The 20,261-nt window shown below is 44.9% G+C and overlaps 2 protein-coding genes across 2 annotated transcripts in view; one reads left to right on the forward strand and one right to left on the reverse strand.

Annotated features, from left to right (window-relative positions):
* LOC124417423 (serine/arginine-rich splicing factor SR45-like) lies at window positions 1-10,083 on the reverse strand. Its single transcript, XM_046904433.1, has 4 exons — window positions 10,057-10,083; window positions 4,438-4,778; window positions 3,740-3,812; window positions 1-382 (listed from the first exon to the last, which is right to left on the reverse strand). Exons 1-4 carry the CDS (start codon window positions 10,081-10,083, stop codon window positions 272-274), a joined length of 552 nt encoding a protein of 183 aa, XP_046760389.1. The 3' UTR covers window positions 1-271.
* Window positions 4,465-20,261, forward strand: part of ZNF652 (zinc finger protein 652) — a 25,685-nt gene continuing 9,888 nt past the window's right edge. Inside the window, exons 1-2 of the mRNA XM_003642788.6 lie at window positions 4,465-4,796; window positions 18,715-19,862. Of these exons, the coding sequence (XP_003642836.1) occupies window positions 18,954-19,862 (909 nt within the window). The 5' untranslated portion in view covers window positions 4,465-4,796; window positions 18,715-18,953. The remainder of the gene's footprint in view (window positions 4,797-18,714; window positions 19,863-20,261) is intronic.

The raw sequence follows: 20,261 nt of genomic DNA on the forward strand, positions 1-20,261 counted from the left end.
TTAGACATATGGTTTAATTTTCAGGTAGTCCTGTGTGGAGTCAGGAGTTTACTCAATCTCTGTATGGCCACTCTGCCTGCATCCTGCTGCTCTCAAGGTCTAACCAAAGGTATGAAGAGAGATGCTGGTGGGTGTTAACTCCACGCTATTTGGAAGCAGATAATCTTTAATTGTGGCCTTACACGAAGATAGCAAAAGAGAAGGGGGAGTGCGAACAGGAATTCCCTCTGTCTGATCTTTTCTGTGCTGATACAGTCTCAAAGCCCAACACTCAAGGGGGTGGTTCCTTCCAAGCATAAGGCTTCCTGTGACAAGAGCTGGCAGGAAAAGCCCTTTGTTTCCCTTTTGCTTCCTTTCCCATTGCTTGAGAGGATCCTGAATCCTGCAAGACATAGCACAATACCTAAAGTATTAGTCCAAAAAGCAACTGGCTGGGTTGCAGCAAGACATCAATGATCCTGTCCATGCTTAAGTTTCACTTCTCACTCAGGGCCTGCTCACTGCAGCATCCTTGAGTAACATCTAACCCCGAGGGCGTTTCCCCTTTGGGGAAGGAGAAAGAGTCCCACTTGCAACTGCATTCTCACCAGGCCCTCAACACTGAGTACAGGCTGTTCCCAAAGCAGAACTGTTACGATGTGGAGGCCTCAGTAAAACAGCACCCTGCTATGCTGGGTCCCAGCCCTGAAACAGCACAAGCCATGAAGATTCACCTGTGGTAACAGTAAGACTGAAGGAAGGCAGCCCACCTCCCCTGCTGGCTGTAGGAAGAAAGAACACTAGGAGGGCTGTTTCACTGGCTGCTGAGAGTTTCCCAAGAAATCATCACAGCACAAGTCCAGGTGAAGCAGAGAGCTATCGCTGCTTGGGTAAAGTAGAGAACCCTCACCAACGGAGCCACATTCCACAGCAACACAGCTTAAATGGGACTGCAGGCTCTGGACCTGGCAGACATCCCCCTTACCAGAGCACTCCAGCACTGGTTTACTACCTGGAAGACATAAAATAACCAGACCAATCAGCTCAGACATTGCCCAAAAGCACCAAGCTGTGTAAACCCAACAAGCTGGCCCACGCCACAAGAAAATTAACTGCTGATAAAGGTAGGAACTAACCTCTGTTTGATTTTTCCCCTTCCCACATTATTCTGTACCTGGCACTAACAGTCATCTCTCCAAAGAGTTAGCTGCATCTCAACAACATCCTTATCCATTAGATTTGCTTTCTCAGCAATTCTAGAACACCCATTCCTATAGAAAAAAAACACAGGTGGGTGATACTGTGTTCTGGTGCATCTAATTTGAATTTGCACAATATTTAGTCTTCTTATTTTTTTTATTTTTATTTTTAAACTCTGAAAGATCCTAAGCTAGTTAGCAATGAAAGATCTGGTTTCCACAAAGGAATTCACCTACAGTTGCATTGCTGCTACTTATGGAGTGAGCTGCACACAGCTGCTTGCTAAAATACTGCAGCAGTTTAAGGCAGGAAATGAAGATCTGTATCACCTGTTCCTGGCACTGCATGCAGTGAGGAGGATGTGTGAGGGCATTTCCCATACTAGTTATACTATAGATAGAAGGGAAATACCAGAGAGAGTAGGCAATTGTGCCACAGCATCTTACTGAGCAGTGAACAAGATGCACATATTTGCCTCTAGAAGTTAAACAACAGGACGAAGGGAAGACAGAGATGATAGCAAGGAAATCAGAGAGCTGATAAGGATCTGTGGCTGTAAGGCAGGCGTGTGCTAGGGAGCGGATCATGTGCAAGCAGAGATGTGGGACTGTTCCTGCATTTTGTTTGTTTCCCTCTACCTGGCTGACATGTCTTTTCATGTCAAAAGTTAGATCAAAGAGAGGGATGTAAATAGCTGAAGGGAGCCCTTTGTGGGAAAAGGGCTGTGTTACAGCCAATGACTCAGACGGATCCCTCCCTGGGAGCCAGCATGAGGATGTCAACTTCCATTAATAAAACAGCTAGGGAAGAAAGTGTGCAACTGCAGGGTGCCCTGGGCATTCAGGAGCCAAATCACACAGCAAGGCTTAGAAGAGTCAGTCTCCTCTGCAGCAGCCTCTTCCCCAATGCAGATGCAGAAGTGACAAAGCAGAGAGAAAAGGATAAGTGCTTTGTTGTCGTGTTGGAAGTTTGACAGTCCAAGAATACTTGCACTCGGTCCCTTATCTTTTTAAGCCCTTCCTCTGCAGAGTCCTAGGTGTCTTCTGAGGAAGAGGGACTTAACATTTCCTTTTAACCTCTGTACAACTTGTACTTGGGGGAAGGAAAATCACTATCTGAAACTGAAGACAAAAAGCATCTTTTACAAGAAAAGCCACTGCAATCCTCCAGGATCTATTTTAAGGTAAGGGGACCTCATGCTACAGGTTCAGGGTAAGGAAGCCAGGCTAAAAAACCACAGACACAGCATCAGGGAAGAAGGGGAACAGCAAAACAAACTGGGACACTAAGTGCTCTCCCCTCACACTGGAGAAAAAACTCACCAAGGCACTTGCCTGCTCTTGTCCCATGATCAGACATTAGCAGTGGCTGTGCATTTATACAGAAATGGAAATAGTTGGTGGCTTTACTCCTCACCTGCACTCCTTTGGAGCCAAATGGGACACTGGCAAGCAGTGGACACAGTTATCCCTCTGACAGAATTTCACATTTGAAATAGCACCTCTATGACCCACTGCTTTCTTGTTCATTCATGTGTCAATAAAAAAGTCTCCAGAGCTTTTCTTCCTGCCTTTTTCGAGGTTTGAAATTTAATTACATGGCCTCTCTCATTTTTTTCTTTGAAGAGCTGCATTGCACAAGGGCGCGGAGCTGAGCAGGGGCAACAACATGCTCTCAAAACCTGGGTCTCTGCTAGCTACCCTCTCCCCTCCAGCTATACACAGTCCCCAAAGAGATGAGAACAGCCTGGGGCCTGCTCTGAACGGAGTCTGCCAGTAATACCTCTAACAGGGCTGGCCTAAGCAAAGTATGTTGTGCTTTACTCCTTTCCCATGCCCACACAGCAGGAGTTGCTGGGGCAAAGAAGAAAGCTGGCAAGCAGTTGGAACCAGATAATCTTTAAGGTCCTTTCCAACCCAAGCCAATCTATGATTCTATAAACAGCGTTCTGATCTTACCATGGTGCTTCCCAAGCATATGCTGTCCCTTTTATTTGATTGTGAACTTTGAGAGCCCCAGTCCCTGCTCTCCACAGGGAGCTCAAATCTGGGTTTTATGTGCAGTAATAAAAAGTAGGCCAAATATTCCAGCAGGTAGCACTTCAGTGGGCAAAAAAACTTCTTTTTTCCCCCCCAAAAAACTCAGATTCCTACACCATTTGGAGACTATCTACAGCAAACAAGTTAACAAACCACAGGTAAAGGAAGGGACTAAATGATTTTAAAAGGGGGCTACGGAAGGGATACGTGTCTGAAATCAGGCAGGAGGGAGTCAAAGCTACACAGCACAAAATTCCTCAAGTCCTGGGATGCGGCTAACACCACCAGAAAGGCTGTGCCCTGCCCCCTTTTCCTGTTTCTGCTACTCTTGCTCATCTTTTTGCTGCCGCCAAACCTAAACCACAGCAGTGCTCTTCCCTCCTACACAGCACTCAGAAGTGGTTTTCAGGGCTATGGAGGAGGCACTGCCTCTTCCCGGGGAAGGTAGGACTGCTGCTTAAGCGTCCGTTCCCCCCCCCTCGACACTGATCCCACCCCACAGCCCTTCACAAGCCCCATACCTGCCCCAAGCTGCGAGTTCTATCAGTGAAATCCATGTCTTGTCGCATCACTCCCTCACAGATCACACAGGCCCTGCAGGTGGGTGCAATCAAGAAACCACAGGCCAGAGTTAAGTGGTTATTAACGTTTTAAGGCAAGAGAAGGGTTGGAACAAGTGGAAACCGGGCTTTGGTCTAACAGGATTATAGGATCCTCGGTCCGGCAGGGCCTCTCTCCAGGAGGCCTTACCTGGCTCCTGAGGGGAGGCCCCAGGAGATCCGCACGGCCCCTTTCAGCGGCTCGGCGAAGCGTTACCTCCATCCCTCCTTCCGCCTTCAGCAGAGCCACGGAGGTGCCCGCGGGAAGGAGGCGTGGGCCGGAGCGAAGCCGCAGCTTGCCCAGCTCAGCTGACTGCAATTAGGGCGGCCTCCTTCATTACCTCAGCGGAGTAACGGTCGGCCCGGCCGGGGGCAGCCGCCGCTCGGCGCCTCCTTCCGTCGCGCGCGCGCCTCACCTGAACCCCGCCGGGCGCTGCGCATGCGCACAGCTCCCCCCCACCGTGCGCTCACCTGCGCTCCGCGTCCCCTCCACCGCCTAAGCTGAATAGAGAGGGAAGGGGGGGGGAAGCAACCGCGCATGCGCCGCTGCGCGCCTCGTGCCGCTCGCCCTCCCCTCAGCCTATGGGTGTCTCCCCCCCGCGCGCGCCCGCGGCAACCACCTCCTCGGCGCGTGCCCGCGCGTGCGCGCGGCGGAGTCGCGAGACTGGCTGCGGGCGGCCACGTAGCGCTGCGGCGGCGGCGGAGGGGAGCGCTGAGCCGGAGTCCGAGCGGGAGCCGCGTCCGCTGGCGGAGCCCGGGCCTTCAGCCCGAGGCGGCGGCCGCTCGGAGCGCCTCGGAGGCGACTGAGGGGGCCGAGCGGAGGGAGGGAAGGAGGAGAGGGAGGGCCCCGGCCGCCCTGCCCTCCGCCCTCCCGCCTCGCCTCCTCCACCCGCCCTCCGCCGCCTCGCCCGTGCCCCCCTCCTCCCCTCGCCGCCCGGCATGGAAGGCGGCGGGGGCGGCCCTGAGGGGATCGGCCTGGGTGAGTGAGTGAGGGAGTGCGGGCCGCTCGCCCGGCCGGGCTCCCCTTCCCCCTTCTCTCAGGCCTGGCGGCAGCGCTAGGCCCGGCCGCGGGTGGGGGGCGGAGGGAACGAGGCAGAGCCGCCTCAGGGCCCGGTGAGGGGCGGGGGCGGCGTTGGGAGGGGGGGTGGGGGGCTGCCACCTGCTGGGAGGGGCGGGGGAGCGAGGGGAGATCGCGGCCCCCCACACCTGGAGGCGGCCGCCCCCCTCCCCGGCTTTGTGCCTCCTCCCGGGGGCGGCGCGGAGGTGCGGGGCGCGCTGCCTCCTCCGAGCCGCTGCGTGTGCCCCCACCGCGGCCACTGTGAGGACCGGGGGGCGGGAGGGGGGGAACGTTGTGTTTAAACGCGCTCCTTCCGGGCCTGGAGGTGTCAGCGTGCAGGTGAGGAGGTGGCTCCTGCAGAAGCCCGCGGTTGTGTAGGTGCAGGTAGGGAGAAAACAGATGGTCTTTCCCTTCCCCGGCTCTTTGCTGAGGTGATTTCCTCTCCCCGCTGCTCTCAGGACACGGGTTGTAGGATGTGTGTCCCCGCGTTGTGGGCTCTGGTTTGCTTTTTGGCTTGCAGTTCTGCAAATGTTTTGGTGACGGGCACTGTTAGAGTGAAAAATGGATTCTTTGAGGTAATGTTTCTCTTTTAATGGTGTCGTGGCAGTGCGTTCTGTAGTCATCGCTGAGTTTTGTCACACTGTGCTGTAGAAGTGATTGAAGTGAAGGAGAAGGAAGTGCTGTACACACAAAACATGGGAGGAACGTGAGGTTTATCTATCCAGGGGATGGCTGGAGCTGTATTGTTCTGGGAATGGCAACTGGCACATGCTCTGTTGACAGTGGTGGATGCGTTGAATCAAGAGAACGGTGGTGGGAGTTGAGTGTGGACTAAATGCAGGAGCTGTGGTGTGAGCAGTGATTTGTGGAGGTGCACACTGCTCTGTCACTGCGCTGACTGCAGCTTCGCCTGCAGAAGTTGTGCACTCCTTCTGTTGGAATAGCTGGACAACGTGCATGCTATGGACGCAGAACTCTGCAACTTCTGTGGTTAAAAACACCAGTTTTAAAATCTCAGGTAGAAAGAAACTATTTGCATATAATTTACTTCCTTTATGTGAGCCTGCTGCTGTCATTGGTACCTCTTCTCTCTCTTTCCACCTGCATTTTTAGAGATGAATCTAGCACTTACAGCATGGCTGGTGTGCTCTACGAACTCAGTCCTTGCCCCAGGCAGCCAACACTCAAATGTAGGTACTGATAATAAAGCTGAGATATAAACTCTCAGTGTAAGTTTATAGTTGAAGGATAGAGATTTTGAAAGCGCTTTCAGAGTGTGTGTGTTTGAAAGAGGAATGCCAAATCGTGAAGGCTTTTTGTTTTTCTAACCAAGCAATTGTATGTAATAGTCTGCCTGAGACTCATGGTTTTATTTATAATGCTATCCAGTGTTTGGTGAGTTTAGCATTCATGGGAACTTCAGCATTTAGTTCCAGTAATAGATCAGATACTTGGTAAGATAAAATATTTTGTGGCTTAGCATTTGTATTACTTTATAAAGAAATAAACTTCCACCTATTTACGTGATCGCAGAGAGATTTTGTCATTAGAGACTTACTCATTTGTCTTAAAGGACATCACTGATCATATTATTTCTTAATACTGTTCCAGAAAACCTTTGGCTGATATTTTTGGAGCCTCGTTTCTTTAGCAGTTTGGTATGAATGTTGAGTTATATATAAGAGCTAAATTTAGTGAGCGCAGGGTACTGGGATGTTGTGGTTTTGCTCTCCTTGCTAAAATAATACAACGTAAAGATTTCAGACTGAGAGGTGCAATTTCATCTAAAGATAAGAAGTTGTGTGCACAAAGAGCTGTTTATAGGTTGGAAATTGCCTCATGCAGTCCCACCTAGAGCATTATGTATCCCTGTAGGAACTGCTTAGGAAGAGTCCTTTGAGTGTTTACAACTGCATTAAATCCATATTTTCAGTAAACAAGATTGCATCTTCCATTCTTGATACCATGTGCTTTATTTATCAGCACCTAATGGCAGAGTGGTGTACCAACAGCATATCTGAGATGCACATATGCATATTTGCAGTGATTACAAAACTACATGTCATCGGTGACCTATTTCTGTGGCACAACGTAACATGCCTTATCAAAGAATAAACTTCTTTCTAATTCCATAAACAAAAAGACAATTGGAAGAAAGTGCCAACCCATTGAGAAGATTGATATGTTCTCCTCAGCCTGATGCTGTGGATTATTGTTGTATTAAGATGTTTTATAACCTTCTCTTTGTTGGTTAAATTCCTACAGTACATAACAGCTGATCTTTGAATGCATTCTGCAGTAAAACAGCCCCCTCTCAGCAACATTCAGATTTTGCCTTCTAAATGGAAGATTAAGCAAATTTTAAGAGCACACAGCTCCTTTAAACATTCTTACTTTATGTTTTGCTATGTCTTTGCTATCTGTCTTTTCAGAATCTCATAGTACAGGGAAGGATGAGACCCCACAGCAAGCAAAAAAACTGTGGATTCTTATGCAGAGGTCATTTTATTATCATGCACTTGTACCATTTCAATATTAATGCAAATCAATGTAGCAGATGCTGTCTGCATTGCCCTATAATATTTTGAGCTTCTTTGGGCTAAGGAAGTGTGGCTGAATTATTTCATTGTTTTCCATAAGGATCTGTAGGTTTTAACCTGTTGTTTTTGTGGATTGAAAAGCCCAACTTCAATATCTCCACTATAAATGCTAGGCTTGCAAATTTAAAAACTCTGCAGTAATTCCTTTATTGTACCCAAAAAAAACTATTATCTGTTAACATATAGGGGTGTTCTGTGTAGGAGTTACGATTTGATGCCCTTCAGATCATTTTGATAAAAAGCATGATTTGGCCTTGAGGTTACAAACTGTTTAATCACCCTTAGAATAAAAAATATGTCCTCTCCCAGGTCTTTGAAGGGTCTTCATTTCAGTATTTCAGGAAGTGGGTGCACTTTGCTTATAGCTCTGAATTAAAACTGACGGAGGTCCCTGTTAGAAGCACAAGGGACAGACTTTCCAAGTTCATTTGAAACATACCTATAACCTAAACGTCTAGTACATGATTTCCCAATTACTTTTGCAAACACTTAGTTTTCAAGTGAATTTAAATTGATGATTTTTTTTTAATTGCTCCTCCCTCCTGCAAAACAATTGCATGGGGAGTGAAACCCTGGCAGTAGCTCTGGTGCCAGCAGCTTAAACTCATTAAGGCAAGCAGCTTGCATGAGTTTCCTTGACGCTTTAAGACACCCTTCCCTGAGGAGGTTTCAAACTAGTAGTTTTCACACAAGAGAAGCACTTCGCTATGCTAAGCAGCTACCAGCACTTATATGCTCTTGCCTGTGTATATCTAAGTTTTGAAACTTGATTCTTTTCATGGAAAAGTGATTTTAGAAGTGTTAATATGGAAATAGCTGCCCTGTTGGCTGGTAGGTCACTGCTGGGATCCATATTGAGACATTTGAGACAAAACCTGTTAAGCCAATCCCATCCTTTCTCAGCTACTAAATATTACCAAACAGCTTTTCAGCTGGAATTCTAGATATCTCTTTGTGGTGCCACTACACAATCAGATGGCCTGGTAGGGTGGTGTAGAAGTAAATCTTGTGAAGCTTTCCTAATTTTATTTATTTTTACAAGCAGAAGGTTTTACAGTTGGGAATTTGCAGACAAGCATCCATTGATCGATGTGCATTCTTTGGTGGGAATTCGGTACACAAAAAGTTGCAAATATTTGAGTTGGAGCACAGCTGAGTCTTACAGGTGCAGAATGTGGACCAGAACTGCTTTTCCTGTGGCTGACAAGTCTGGTGGAGGTCTGAAGATCTGTTCTGAGCTTTACAGTTCTTTGGAAGTCATGGTTATTTAAACTTTGTTAGTCCTTATGGGATGGAAGGGGATTTATAGAGTATTTCTTAATTGTGCTGTGTGAATACAAATTACTTACAGTGACAAGTGTGTATTTTGGTGGTAGAAGGCAGCTATTTCTAACTGAAGGCCTGGTTGCTGGTAGAGTTTGGTATCTGATGATCAGAGGGCTGGAGCTCCTCTCCTATGAGGAAAGGTTGAGGGAACTGGGCTTGTTTAGCTTGAAGAAGAGAAGGCTCTGGGGGGACCGCATTGTGGCCTTCCAGTACTTGAAGGGAGCATATAAACAGGAGGGGGAATGGCTGTTTACAAGAGTGGATAGTGATAGGACAAGGGGGAATGGTTTTAAACTGAGACAGGGGAGGTTTAGGTTGGATATGAGGAGGAAGTTTTTCACCCAGAGGGTGGTTACACACTGAACAGGTTGCCCAAGGAGGCTGTGGATGCCCCATCCCTGCAGGCATTCAAGGCCAGGCTGGATGTGGCTCTGGGCAGCCTGGTCTGCTGGTTGGCGACCCTGCACATAGCAGGGGGTTGGAACCGGATGATCATTGTGGTCCTTTTCAACCCAGGCCATTCTATGATGTCAGGGATAAAGCTTCTCCTAACATGTTCTAGGTACTGGCACTAATGTTTTTGGATGCTGGCTGAACAGTGTTTATGATTTCTGAGTGGTGGAGATCTTTTTAGCTGTATATATTTTAAGGAAGCGGCTCTCCCGCTTACACTTGTGTAGGTTTTCTGGTTCTGTCCTTTCTACTGTACAGTTTTATATAGTGATGGAGCTCTTTTCTTCATTCTTTCATTATTTTTTTTCCCTCAGAGGCTAGCGAATTTGAGGCATTTCTCATAGAAACGAAGGGGTCAGATATATTGCCATTCCTCTACTTTGTATGCTTTCTCCCTGTAGTAAGTTCTATACCTTCCCTATTAAATCACACACTCTGCACTTAGATTTCACGTTTTGGCTGCACATCTTAAGTTGGAAGAGGTATGACATGCGCTATGACATCACTGACATGAAAATACAAGTTGTGATACAGAGATGTGATTTCAGAAGACTTCAGCAGGGACAAAAACATGTCCTAATACATCTTTATCACCCACGTCATGTAGCAGTAAAAATGTTTGCTGGGGAGCTCCAGTTTGCTTTATTGTAACGTGTGTATCTTGAATCATTCATTTCACACTTCTTAACTGCAGGGCAGAATCTATTGGAGTGATACGGCATTCTGATTGCAGTTTGAAAGTCTGAGAAAACTTAGGTGCTGAATTTAATGGCATCTTTTCTCCTGGCAGTTTTAACACATACCTTGTTGCGCTTTGCTTCTACTTGCATCATTCTAAACTCACTCCATATCTTGTGTGCCCATGTTTGGTACCTCCTCTCCTTGCTCTTTCTTTACTGCAGTGTTTTCTACTGCCCCTTCTAACTGTTCTCACTCTGAAACTTGTTAGCTGCTATAAAGGCAGCATCTCTGTTGGTGAACCCATCATTACTAGGCCTTAGAATGCATTTTTAAGTGATAACTTGAGCTACACAAGGGCTGAAGTTATTGGAGAAAAAATCCTGTCTGCCACAGGCTCTTGAGAAAGCATTGTTTTTTCAGCGTAAATTATTAAGCATCATCCTCAGATTGTTGTTGTGCCTCTGGTTTTCTTACTTTGCAGTTTTATGGGCATTGAAAGCCAGATTGCACCTACAGAACAAATGGGTGGGTTCAGGAAGCAAGATCTTGCAGTGGATGGTAGCATTCATGTGGGTGCAGAGTGCGCTGGTTCACTGGTCTAGCTGAAAACAAATCCCAAGGACTAATTTCCCAAGACATCTCTCTGTGCAGCCATAAGAATGCCACTGCTGGCACAGAACTACAAAAAGAGTGTGCTGCCTCCTTTGGCCGTCACACAGACTTAGATCAGATTAAAATAACCAAGTAACTTTGACCTTAACTTGATTATTGTCCTCACTTCACCCAGAAGGAAATTGATCATGGAGAGGAGATAAGGTGTATGTGGCTGAAGGAGGAATTAGAGGAAGAACTGGGAATCAAAGCTGCTCTATCAATGGAGGGAGTACTTATGTCTGAGAACTGCACCTGCCAAATGTGAAGCTTGAAATGGAGTGCTCCATGGTGCACTGTGTGTTTCCATCACACCTTCAGGTCAATGTGGACTTCCTGAAGGCTTTCTGTCTCCATGTCTAACTGGTAACTTTAGCACTTAATGTCATTTCTGTTTGCAAAGGTAGAGCTTATGCAAGTAGGGATTTCTGTTCCCCAGTTAGCATTTGTTGAGCGCTGATAAAAATGTGTGTTGCTAAATGTACTTGAAGTAACATAAATATTTTAAAAGCAAGACTGTATGTTTTTCCAAACATTTACATTGTTCATCTAAAACAGTGCACCATGTTTCAGAAGATTCAGTAGCCCAAAACAAGGCAATAATTGGTAATATAAGATACAGTATCGAACAGTTATTCAGAGTTTAGAGGAGCACTGTGACATTGTGCAAGGAGAAGTACATACAGTGGTATAGTTTTAGTACTGACATATTTTCTTTGTCTACCTTAGCTTGCCTAAATGTCACAGCAATCATTCCAGGATGGCAGTTCTGGTCGTCGTGCTTGCATGAACACACTTCTCTGCATGAACCATGAGGTCAAACAGAGTAGGTTTGAGTAGTGTTTGGCAATTCAGTAGTTAAAATGCTACTGGAAGTTATAAAATGGGAACACAGGGGATTTAAATCTTAGCTGTACGTTCCAGTGGTGTGAGAAGAACAACCTTTAGTTTAAACAAATTCACGCTTCCATGAAGCCAGAGGTTTTGCTGTTGAAACCTTTATTCCCCATCACATACCATTCTCAGCCACGTTCCAAAATATTTAGCAGATTTTTGGTGGACTGCAAGTGAAGCTTTCCTTCTTTTTTTCTTTCCTTAATAAATGTAAATTAAACAGGGATTCTGTAAAGTGTCTATTGTAACATACTGTTTTCAGCTGAGGTGGAACCATTTTAAACATTCCCCTGAAAGATAAATGATGCAGGAGGATGTGATGTGCTGTGATGTGCAGTATGGACTGATGAACAGAAAACACGTTGGCAAACAGCAGCGTTAGTGAACCTGTCTGTGAGCTTCCTTGTACTTCATACAGAACAATTCCGTTTACAGCGGATGGCCTTCTCCATTCTGCACACTGCAAATGTCTCCTGTAGAGCTCGCTAAGCTATGAGTTACAGCTGTTCTGGGTTTAATTCCAAGTGCAGGTATTCCTTAAGGTTTATTATTTCTCACCAAGTTATTGCTGTTAGTTTAAACTGAGGAAGAACACCTTTCCTCTAGAATATATGTCCAGATGGAAGTTATACTTGTCAACTTTACCTTGTGGACAGACTGTTTACTATTATTTCTCTCCACTGATCTCCACTGAAAGACACAGCTGTATCTACTGCCGCTTCTGTCACTCCTCACCCTCTGGGAGGAAAAATGTTAACTTTGGGAAACAAAAGTACAGATCTTGAGGATAGGTTTGCCTTTTAGACTTCATATGCCAGCCTGTGTAGCCTTTATTGTTCGGGCAATTATTTGCAGTCTTGTCGGTGTTGTTTAATAAGTAATATCATCACTGGGCATCTATGAAAATAAATGAACAGTTTAAAACGTTCGTGGAGTTTTTATTCGCTTTCAAGATATGCAAGCAGATAATGAGGAAGGGAGAGTTTCTGAAGCAGAAAGGAATCCTGCTACTGAACAAGAGGAAAACCAGGCCAAAAACGGAGTGGTTTGGAACAAAGGCCGGACTAATGGCTGAAACAATTGCCTTTCAGTATCATGGCAGTTCTGGGGATTTGGGCACATACTTTGAGGAATATACACATTCAAAAGGACAGATAATCTTTCCGTAATTACAGTTATTACAGAAAAGTGATTAGCATGAAAGCTAGGCATGTAGATGTGAATGACTATGGTTAAGTGACTACCTGGTTTTGTTTTTATCTCGCTTTCTGGTTTTTGCATTGAAAGAAATAAACAAAACTGATCAGAATAGATTTGAATACAAGGAAGTTCCTAACCATAAGTGTTTAATTTTGATACATTAAAGTTAGCAGGAAGTGCTAAGACTTTTATTTTTAACATAGGTTGTGCTTTATAGAACATCTTTTAGGATAGTTTTGCCTATCCCAACAGAAAGCCTTCAGCATTTGGCAAAATCTGGGGGATTGTAAAGCTGCTGAGTTCTGAAACGGCAAATTCTTCAACTATTTTCTGTGTAGATAATGCTTGAAAATATTCTAGATTCTGAAAATGGCTGGTTTTGAAAGCCTTTGTCCTCCAGAGCAGATTTCTAGATACAGCCAAAGTATTTCATCTTCCGAAACAGAGGATTTCTGGAGCTTTTTTTATCCTCACTGTTGTGTTTTAGCTGTGGGATATTATAGAATTATAGAAGACATTTCCCTCAAATTGGAAAGACACTCTGCCTCTTTTTTTTCCATTAGGCTGTTAAATGTTTAGAGGCAAAAAGGCAGCTCCATACAGTGAAAACATGTTGCCTGCTGAGTTAGCGAGATACCTATCACAGATTATTTTAGGAATGGTTGGGAAAAAGCAAACAAAAAGTGGGAGATGAGACTGTTTGGATGTTGTACTTCATCTCTGCCTTTCATATACCATCCTGCCAAGCATACTTGTGCCCAACCTCTGCTTGGAGAGCTGGGCACTATTTACTCACTCTCCAGTCTTTTGTTTCCTTGCCAAGACTCCCTGCAATATTTCCAGTTACTGCCAGCACTGTTGTGTTTCATTGGATTCTTTTTTTTTTTTTAAATGATGTCTGAACAGCTTTAATTTCACCAAAATACAAACCACGGTGCTGTACATGTTTTGTATCTCAGCTTACATATGAGTTGATGGGAAAATCTGCTTCAAGCGAAGAGAGTGATGATTTTTGTTTTCACAGTACAGTCCCAGCAGTTCCTTTGTGAATGCTGCCTCCAAACATCTCTCCACGTTAAGCCATATATCCCAAAGTGCAAAATTAACATTCTGATACAGCAGAAAGGATTGCTCATCTCTGCTTTCCTTTGTAGCTTTTCCTCGGTGTTGACCCTGTTGGTGGGTGCCTTCTTTTAGGTGGGTATTCTCAACTTAGGTGGGCAGAGGCATTGTAGAAACAGCAGCACTGTGCTGTCTTGAGATCGAATTTACAAGTAAAGAACGTTTCCTTTTTCTTTTTGCATATAAAGCAGCTGAGATGCACAAGAAAGGAGCAATTGTACGACGATGTAAATAATTCCCTCTTGTCCTATAGTCCTGATTACCCTCTGCTGACACGATGTAACTTGTACCAGATGTGTTTTACCATTAACTGGGAATTGCTGTGCCTGTGCACTGCTGTTTCGTGCACCTGTTCTTCAAACTGTGTGGCTGTATTGCAGCTTTTTTTTTCGTGTGCTCTGAGACATTGCTGATGTATTGAAATGAGTATGGAGCGTTTTACTCAGAGCCTTTGCTTCAGCATTGCATCCATAGTCACTTCTTGTTAATGTGCTGCTCAGAATTCAGAGAGAAGCTCATTTTGATGATGTGTTCTCTTGTATCTCTGTCTTGTCATCTGATGAAATTTGTGACATTAAATTGATTAATGGGTAACACTGATTAGTACAAATATTTACAGAAGCTTAGCAAAAAATCACCTCTGGTTTACCTCCACATTTACACTTACCTTTCAAACTGAACACAATTAATGCTGTCTTAACACAATCCTCATACTTTTTCTGTACTCATATGAGGTCATTCATAGGTGTGAAAGTGTTTTTACTTAAAATCCTGCTATTTTGATAGGGTTGAGCTATCCTGCTGTATTCTTAATTCAGTTTTTTAGCTGTCCTGGGCACTTCTATCTGTTGAATTAACTTTGATACAGCCTCTAGAAGCAGAGAAGCAGATTCTCCAGTTTCAGTTAGAAATTAGGGTGATGGTCAGCTTGTGACATGTCCCCAGCATGGCATAATGTTGGGGCTGTGTTCATTTAATCCCCCCAACCTGCTTTCACTGCCTTACACCTCTTCCAAGTAGAGTTTCTTCAACAAATACTTGGCTAGTTTGAAGTTGGCACGTTATCTTGAATAATATAAGAGATTTATTTTATACACATGGTTGTTTCATTGCTTGCAAACTGCGTGCAGTGCTGGCTGCCCCGGGCTGCAGTGGAGCTGCTGGATTGCAGCTTCTAACCAAAGTACATCCAGGATCTTTAACACCTTCAGACTGTTAATGCAGACATCGAATAGCAATGATTTGTAAATTGGAGCATGGATTTTCATCTTTTGATGTGATTTTCTGGCCTTTACAGCTATCTGGGAAGAGTGGGGAAACCTCCAGACATTAAGTAATATATCAGTGCAGTGCCATCTTCACGTGTATCTGCATCACCCCATGTGCCTGCACTACTTCTCCTATACTTGCCAACCTACAGCAAAATAAATTAGACCAACGTCTGCCAGTTTTGAGATATAATACTGATAACTCTGTGGGCAGCAGCAGAATTGGTTCTTGAAAGGAGAGTGGGTCATTGCTGGTTGTGGGGTGCCCCGAAGAGCCTTTCAATTCCCCTTCTGGGGGCCAGCAGAGACGGTGCAGGCAGAAAGAATGAGCAGCTCAGCGTACATCTGTGGAGCTGGCAGCCTATTTCTGACCTCAGGCAAACAGCTGTAGGCCACACAGGGGTCAGGAGCTTCCAGGGAGCCTTGATATGCAAGAATGGCTGTGCTACCACTTCGCTCACTAGAAAGGGTGGATAAGCAGTATTTCTCTTTACATCAGTGTCTGCTTTTGGTGGATGCCTGCCAGAACACAAATCACACAACCTGGATGCACATTGGACTAAAATCTGAGATATCCAGACTGCCAAGCTGGCCGCTTTTGGAGGCCTCCCTCTGCCCCAAAGGCCATGTAATTTAAATTCATTAACCCCTCCGAATATTGAACTTGGTCTGTACTGATTTTAAGGCACCAGCTGAGTCAAAGTTGAGGCAGGCAATTGTATGAGTCTTCTGTGTTATAAACTGTTCTATTTTTAGTCCAGGGAGCACAAAGAAATGTGTTTTTCTTCAGAAGCAGTAAAAGCGTTATGTGAAGTGTTATTCCCACATACACAGTGCTTCCTCCACCCACGTGTGTGTGTGTGTGTGTGTGCTTTCTTTCTGGGTGTGAGCTTTGATATTCATAGGCCTGCAAACATTTCTCATGCAATCTTCGATTACCAAACATTGCATGCACCTCCTAAGTCCATTCTGAGCTCATAATGGTTATTCCTCAGCTTTATGTCTTGACTCTTCCAAAGCCAACTTTGAAGCTTCAGATCCTGTTTACCTTTTAATCAGAACGTTCATTGCTCTCATTTGAAGTATGGCTGAAATTCATTCAATAAGCCCAAGCTGTTCAGCAGCTTTGAAAAAGCAATAGATTCCCCCTATAAGATTTCTTATGTTTGGGATTAGAAAAAAAAATGTCCTGTTGCAAGATTTGTTCACGGTATTTGAACTGCTGCCTCTCAGAACTGTCAGCCGCCCAATAGTGCATTGTTTGTGTTTGATGTATGAGGAGGGCTTTGCTTTACCAGCTGTTTGGCTGCTAAATAATTTTGTTCGAAAGTTGTGGGTCCCTCGAGGGTAGCAAGCAGTGCACTGAAAGCAAAAGTAGGTTACGGTGCCTGCAGGGTGAAGTGGTTTTCAGACCCAGAAGCTTTGATAACTCATAATCTGCCCTTCTTTAAAAACTGGTTTTTGAAGTGGTAACGTGTTCATACCGAGTGGTGTATTGTATTGAATGCTCCGTAAATGGGCGCAGATGAAATGATGGCAGAAGAATATTTCAGCATTCAGTAATGGGGGGAGGGTGGAGGTAAAGCTTCCTTCTCACTATGAGATTTTGCTTTTTCTGGCTGTGTAGCAGCAGAATTCTGGTAGCCTTCCTGAACTCCTCATGCAGTTTGTGAGAAATGCTTAATGTGCCCAGGAAGTAATCAGGTGTGGTTTTCTATGCAACATAGTGATTTTTTGGGAGCTGCTGAATAATTTATTAAATGTTGTCAAAGAAAAGCTGAACAGTGGATTGCATGCTGCCCACTGCTTTTAAGCGCCTTCCTGGGTATAGGATTGTTAATTCTGGCTTGCAATCACAGCCAGCATATTTGGTTATTTACTAGCATTTCCATCCGAACGTTACTTGTGATCGCAAGCCAATGTTAACAGCCCCATCTCCATGTATTTCCTGGCCCAGCTGGGGCTTGGCTGTTCTCCTCCTCCCTCTCACCTCTGCAGCTGGGAAGCTGCAACTGGGACCCTGCTGGGGTGGGGAGAGCATGCAGCAGCAGGAGCAGACCCCACTGCTGGGGTGCTTGTGAGTCTGCCTGCAGGGTTCTCATTGAGTGCATTTGGAAATACTGAGGGCTGTTCAAGAATCTGTTTAACTGCAGGCTTGTAATCAAGCGACTGCTTGTTGGTAAGTCTCTTTCCCTAGTGTGTTATTTCACAAAGATTAGGGCAAGGTTCAGTCTTTTTTATTATTCAAACGACTGAGACCATTGGTAGGTTTATTTCCTGTTCAGTTAAATTCACTTTAAAGGGGGAAATTTCTGTTGGAACAGTAAGTTGAAACTGCAATATATAAAAAATGGTGTCAAAACGTGTTTGGAATGAAGTTACTGCATTTGTTGTGTGGAGAGTAACTCAGAATGAAGTGAAAGGAAGTTTATCATAAAAATCCATGTCTGTATTACTGCTTCAGATTGGCTGTTTTTCATTACCGCACCAAGAATAATAATAAAAATCAGAGTATGAGTCTGCAAGTGTGAATGTTTTATCCCTATCTGCTATCCGAGGTTTCTAACCTGAAACTCAATGAGATATTCAGGCCCTGATAATGGGGATCCTGTTTTCTTCATACTTAGAGAAGGTCCCTAAAAGAAAACGTAAGGGATCATCTGATGGGGTCTCTCCTTCATTAACCTCCTCCTCATCCTGTAGTTGCAAGTCCTATTTGCATGAGCAGCTCTGATGTATTTCTGATTTGATCCCCACAACCAAAAATCTTGGCTTGGTATTGTTAATACTGTGCTACTGAAATGTAATTGTCCTGGTAAAAAATAAATGAGAGAGCTTGATTACTTGTATTCATTAGGGATCACGTGATAATTTTTGCAAGAGGAAGTAATGGTGTCCTGGTCAAATTCCAACTTGGATAACACAACTGAAATTTAGATGGGCAAATGTAGTATCACGTGGCTACTGCAGTGAGGAATAAATAGCTGGGGGAAGTGAGAGTGAGACAAAAGAATGAGGTATCTTAAATCAAGAGGCTGTGAGGGATTTCTGAGGTGGAAACAAGCAGGGGACATGCTGTTCTTAACCTGAGCCAGTGCTGCCAGTTGAAAATGTTTCCATTGAAATTCTTCATGCATATCTACACTAATGGAATGTTGTTCAGTATAAAAACTTCATATGCCCACTTTCTGGGTATGAATGGGCTCTCTGATGGAGGTTCTGATGGAGAAGGGGTGTTTCTATGTAGGTGTACACCTCGTTTGATGGAGAGGCATGTGGGAGGAGCGGTGCGTTGTCTCAGGACCATCGGTCCTCCAGAGTATCCATCAGAAACACAGCTTTGAGGCAGTTACCACTTGGTCTTGGGCAGGTGGAGAGCATTCACCTGGAAATAAATAGTGTGCTTTGATTTCAGTTCCTCGCAAGTCTAGTTCTAGTTCTGGCCCACATGAAGGTGTGTGTATTTGTGCCTGACTCCCACTTTTGTTTGAGATAATGCTGTAGGGCAGTCCCCTCCCCAGGAGATACAGCTCATAGATGGTATACACTGGGCTTTACTTCAGTTGTACAAACTCAAAAGAATTTGGTGAATATTTTAGTGATATTTTTTTTAATTGACCTTATCTTCTCTGTTGTCTTTTATAGATAAAATGTTCAACAGTTCGTTGGCAACTTTCTTCAGAAGAATTATTACTACTGCTCTGCTCTTGCCATAATATCAGAGTTCTGTGACCTACACATCCGTGCTAAACATCCGCAGAGAATCCTGGTTTGTTCCTTCTGTGTAGATGGAACAGGCATCGGTCATGAGAACCCATCCTGATTTAAAGCTGCTTGCTTGGTTTTCTGGGATTAAAGGTGCTTAATGAATCAGGCCCCCCCAGATGAGTCAAACAGCCAATTCTTGCCAACAGTTGGTTGAAAACTGTGCTGTGCATGTAGCAGGTATGGCGCAAGAGGACAGTCGCCGTGGTCAAGTGCCACCCACATTTTATCATGGTGCCAGCCAGGAACTTGATCTGTCCACCAAAGTATACAAGAGAGAGTCAGGAAGTCCTTACCCAGTGTTGGTGGACAGCAAAATGAGCAAACCACATCTCCATGAAAGAGAGGAGCAGCCGTATTTCAGGGAGAACAGATCAGTAGGAGAAGTCCGGGCTGTGAAAGAAGATAGAGAAAACTCTGACGACTCTGAGGAGGAGGAAGAGGAGGAAGATGAAGTGACTTACAAAAGGGAGCAGATTATAGTAGAGGTAAACCTTAACAACCAAACATTAAATGTATCAAAAGGGGAGAAGGGTGTCCCCTCCCAGTCCAAAGAGACTGCTGTTCTTAAGACCAGCAGTGAGGAAGAGGAGGGTGACAGTGGGGAAGAGGCCACTGAAGACAGTAATGATTATGAGGAAAATGAGAGGCAGAAGAAAAAAGAGAAAAGAGTGGAAAAAGTTAGTGTTGCACAAAGGAGAACAAGGAGAGCTGCATCTGCTGCAGCAGCCACAACTTCCCCATCACCCAGAACTACAAGGGGTCGTAGAAAGAGTGTGGAGCCCCCCAAGCGTAAGAAGAAAGCTGCAAAGGAGCCCAAGGCACCTGTGCAGAAATCAAAGTGTGAAGAGAAGGAGACTTTAACCTGTGAGAAGTGCCCCAGGGTGTTTAACACACGCTGGTACCTGGAGAAGCACATGAACGTCACTCACAGGCGCATGCAGATCTGCGACAAATGTGGGAAGAAATTTGTTCTAGAAAGTGAGCTGTCCCTTCACCAGCAAACAGACTGTGAAAAAAATATCCAGGTAGGTTTGCTCACCTGCTTGCCAGATTTCCATACCTTCTGTCGTGCCCTGGATACAGCTAGCGGACACTTCAGAGGGGGAAATCTTTTGTGCAGACCACCAGGTTCTGACCAAGGCCTTGTCTCTGCTTATCAACACTTGGTGTCTTCCAAAAGAAGTAAATGGTAGGGAACAAAGTGTGCAAGCGTCGTCTGATTTAGCAGAGTCACTCTAGTACTTAACTGTATGTTGGGAAAATGCAAAGCCACTTAAACAAATGTCAAACTCTAGAGTAACTGGCCTGGAAACAAGTGCATTTGACAGAGTAGAGACAACTTCTTCAGGTGCTGAGCACCTGCAGCTATCACTAGCCTTCAAGTTTCGTTGTCCTTAAACTCAGTCATATAGCATGTCCAGCTA

Source organism: Gallus gallus, chromosome 27 (assembly GCF_016699485.2).
Source record: "Gallus gallus isolate bGalGal1 chromosome 27, bGalGal1.mat.broiler.GRCg7b, whole genome shotgun sequence".
NCBI classification, from domain to species: domain Eukaryota; kingdom Metazoa; phylum Chordata; class Aves; order Galliformes; family Phasianidae; genus Gallus; species Gallus gallus.

Bases quoted from the DNA above. Each gene is read 5' to 3' on its own strand.
- LOC124417423 (XM_046904433.1), bottom strand. From the start codon at position 10,083: ATGCAAGTAGAAGCAAAGCGCAACAAG. The intron at 4,779-10,056 runs GTATGTGTTAAA...CGATCCCCTCAG, and splicing joins TAGAAGCAAAGCGCAACAAG to GGCCGCCCCCGCCGCCTTCC. The intron at 383-3,739 runs GTATGGGGCTTG...TATGTCTTGCAG, and splicing joins GAACTCGCAGCTTGGGGCAG to GATTCAGGATCCTCTCAAGC.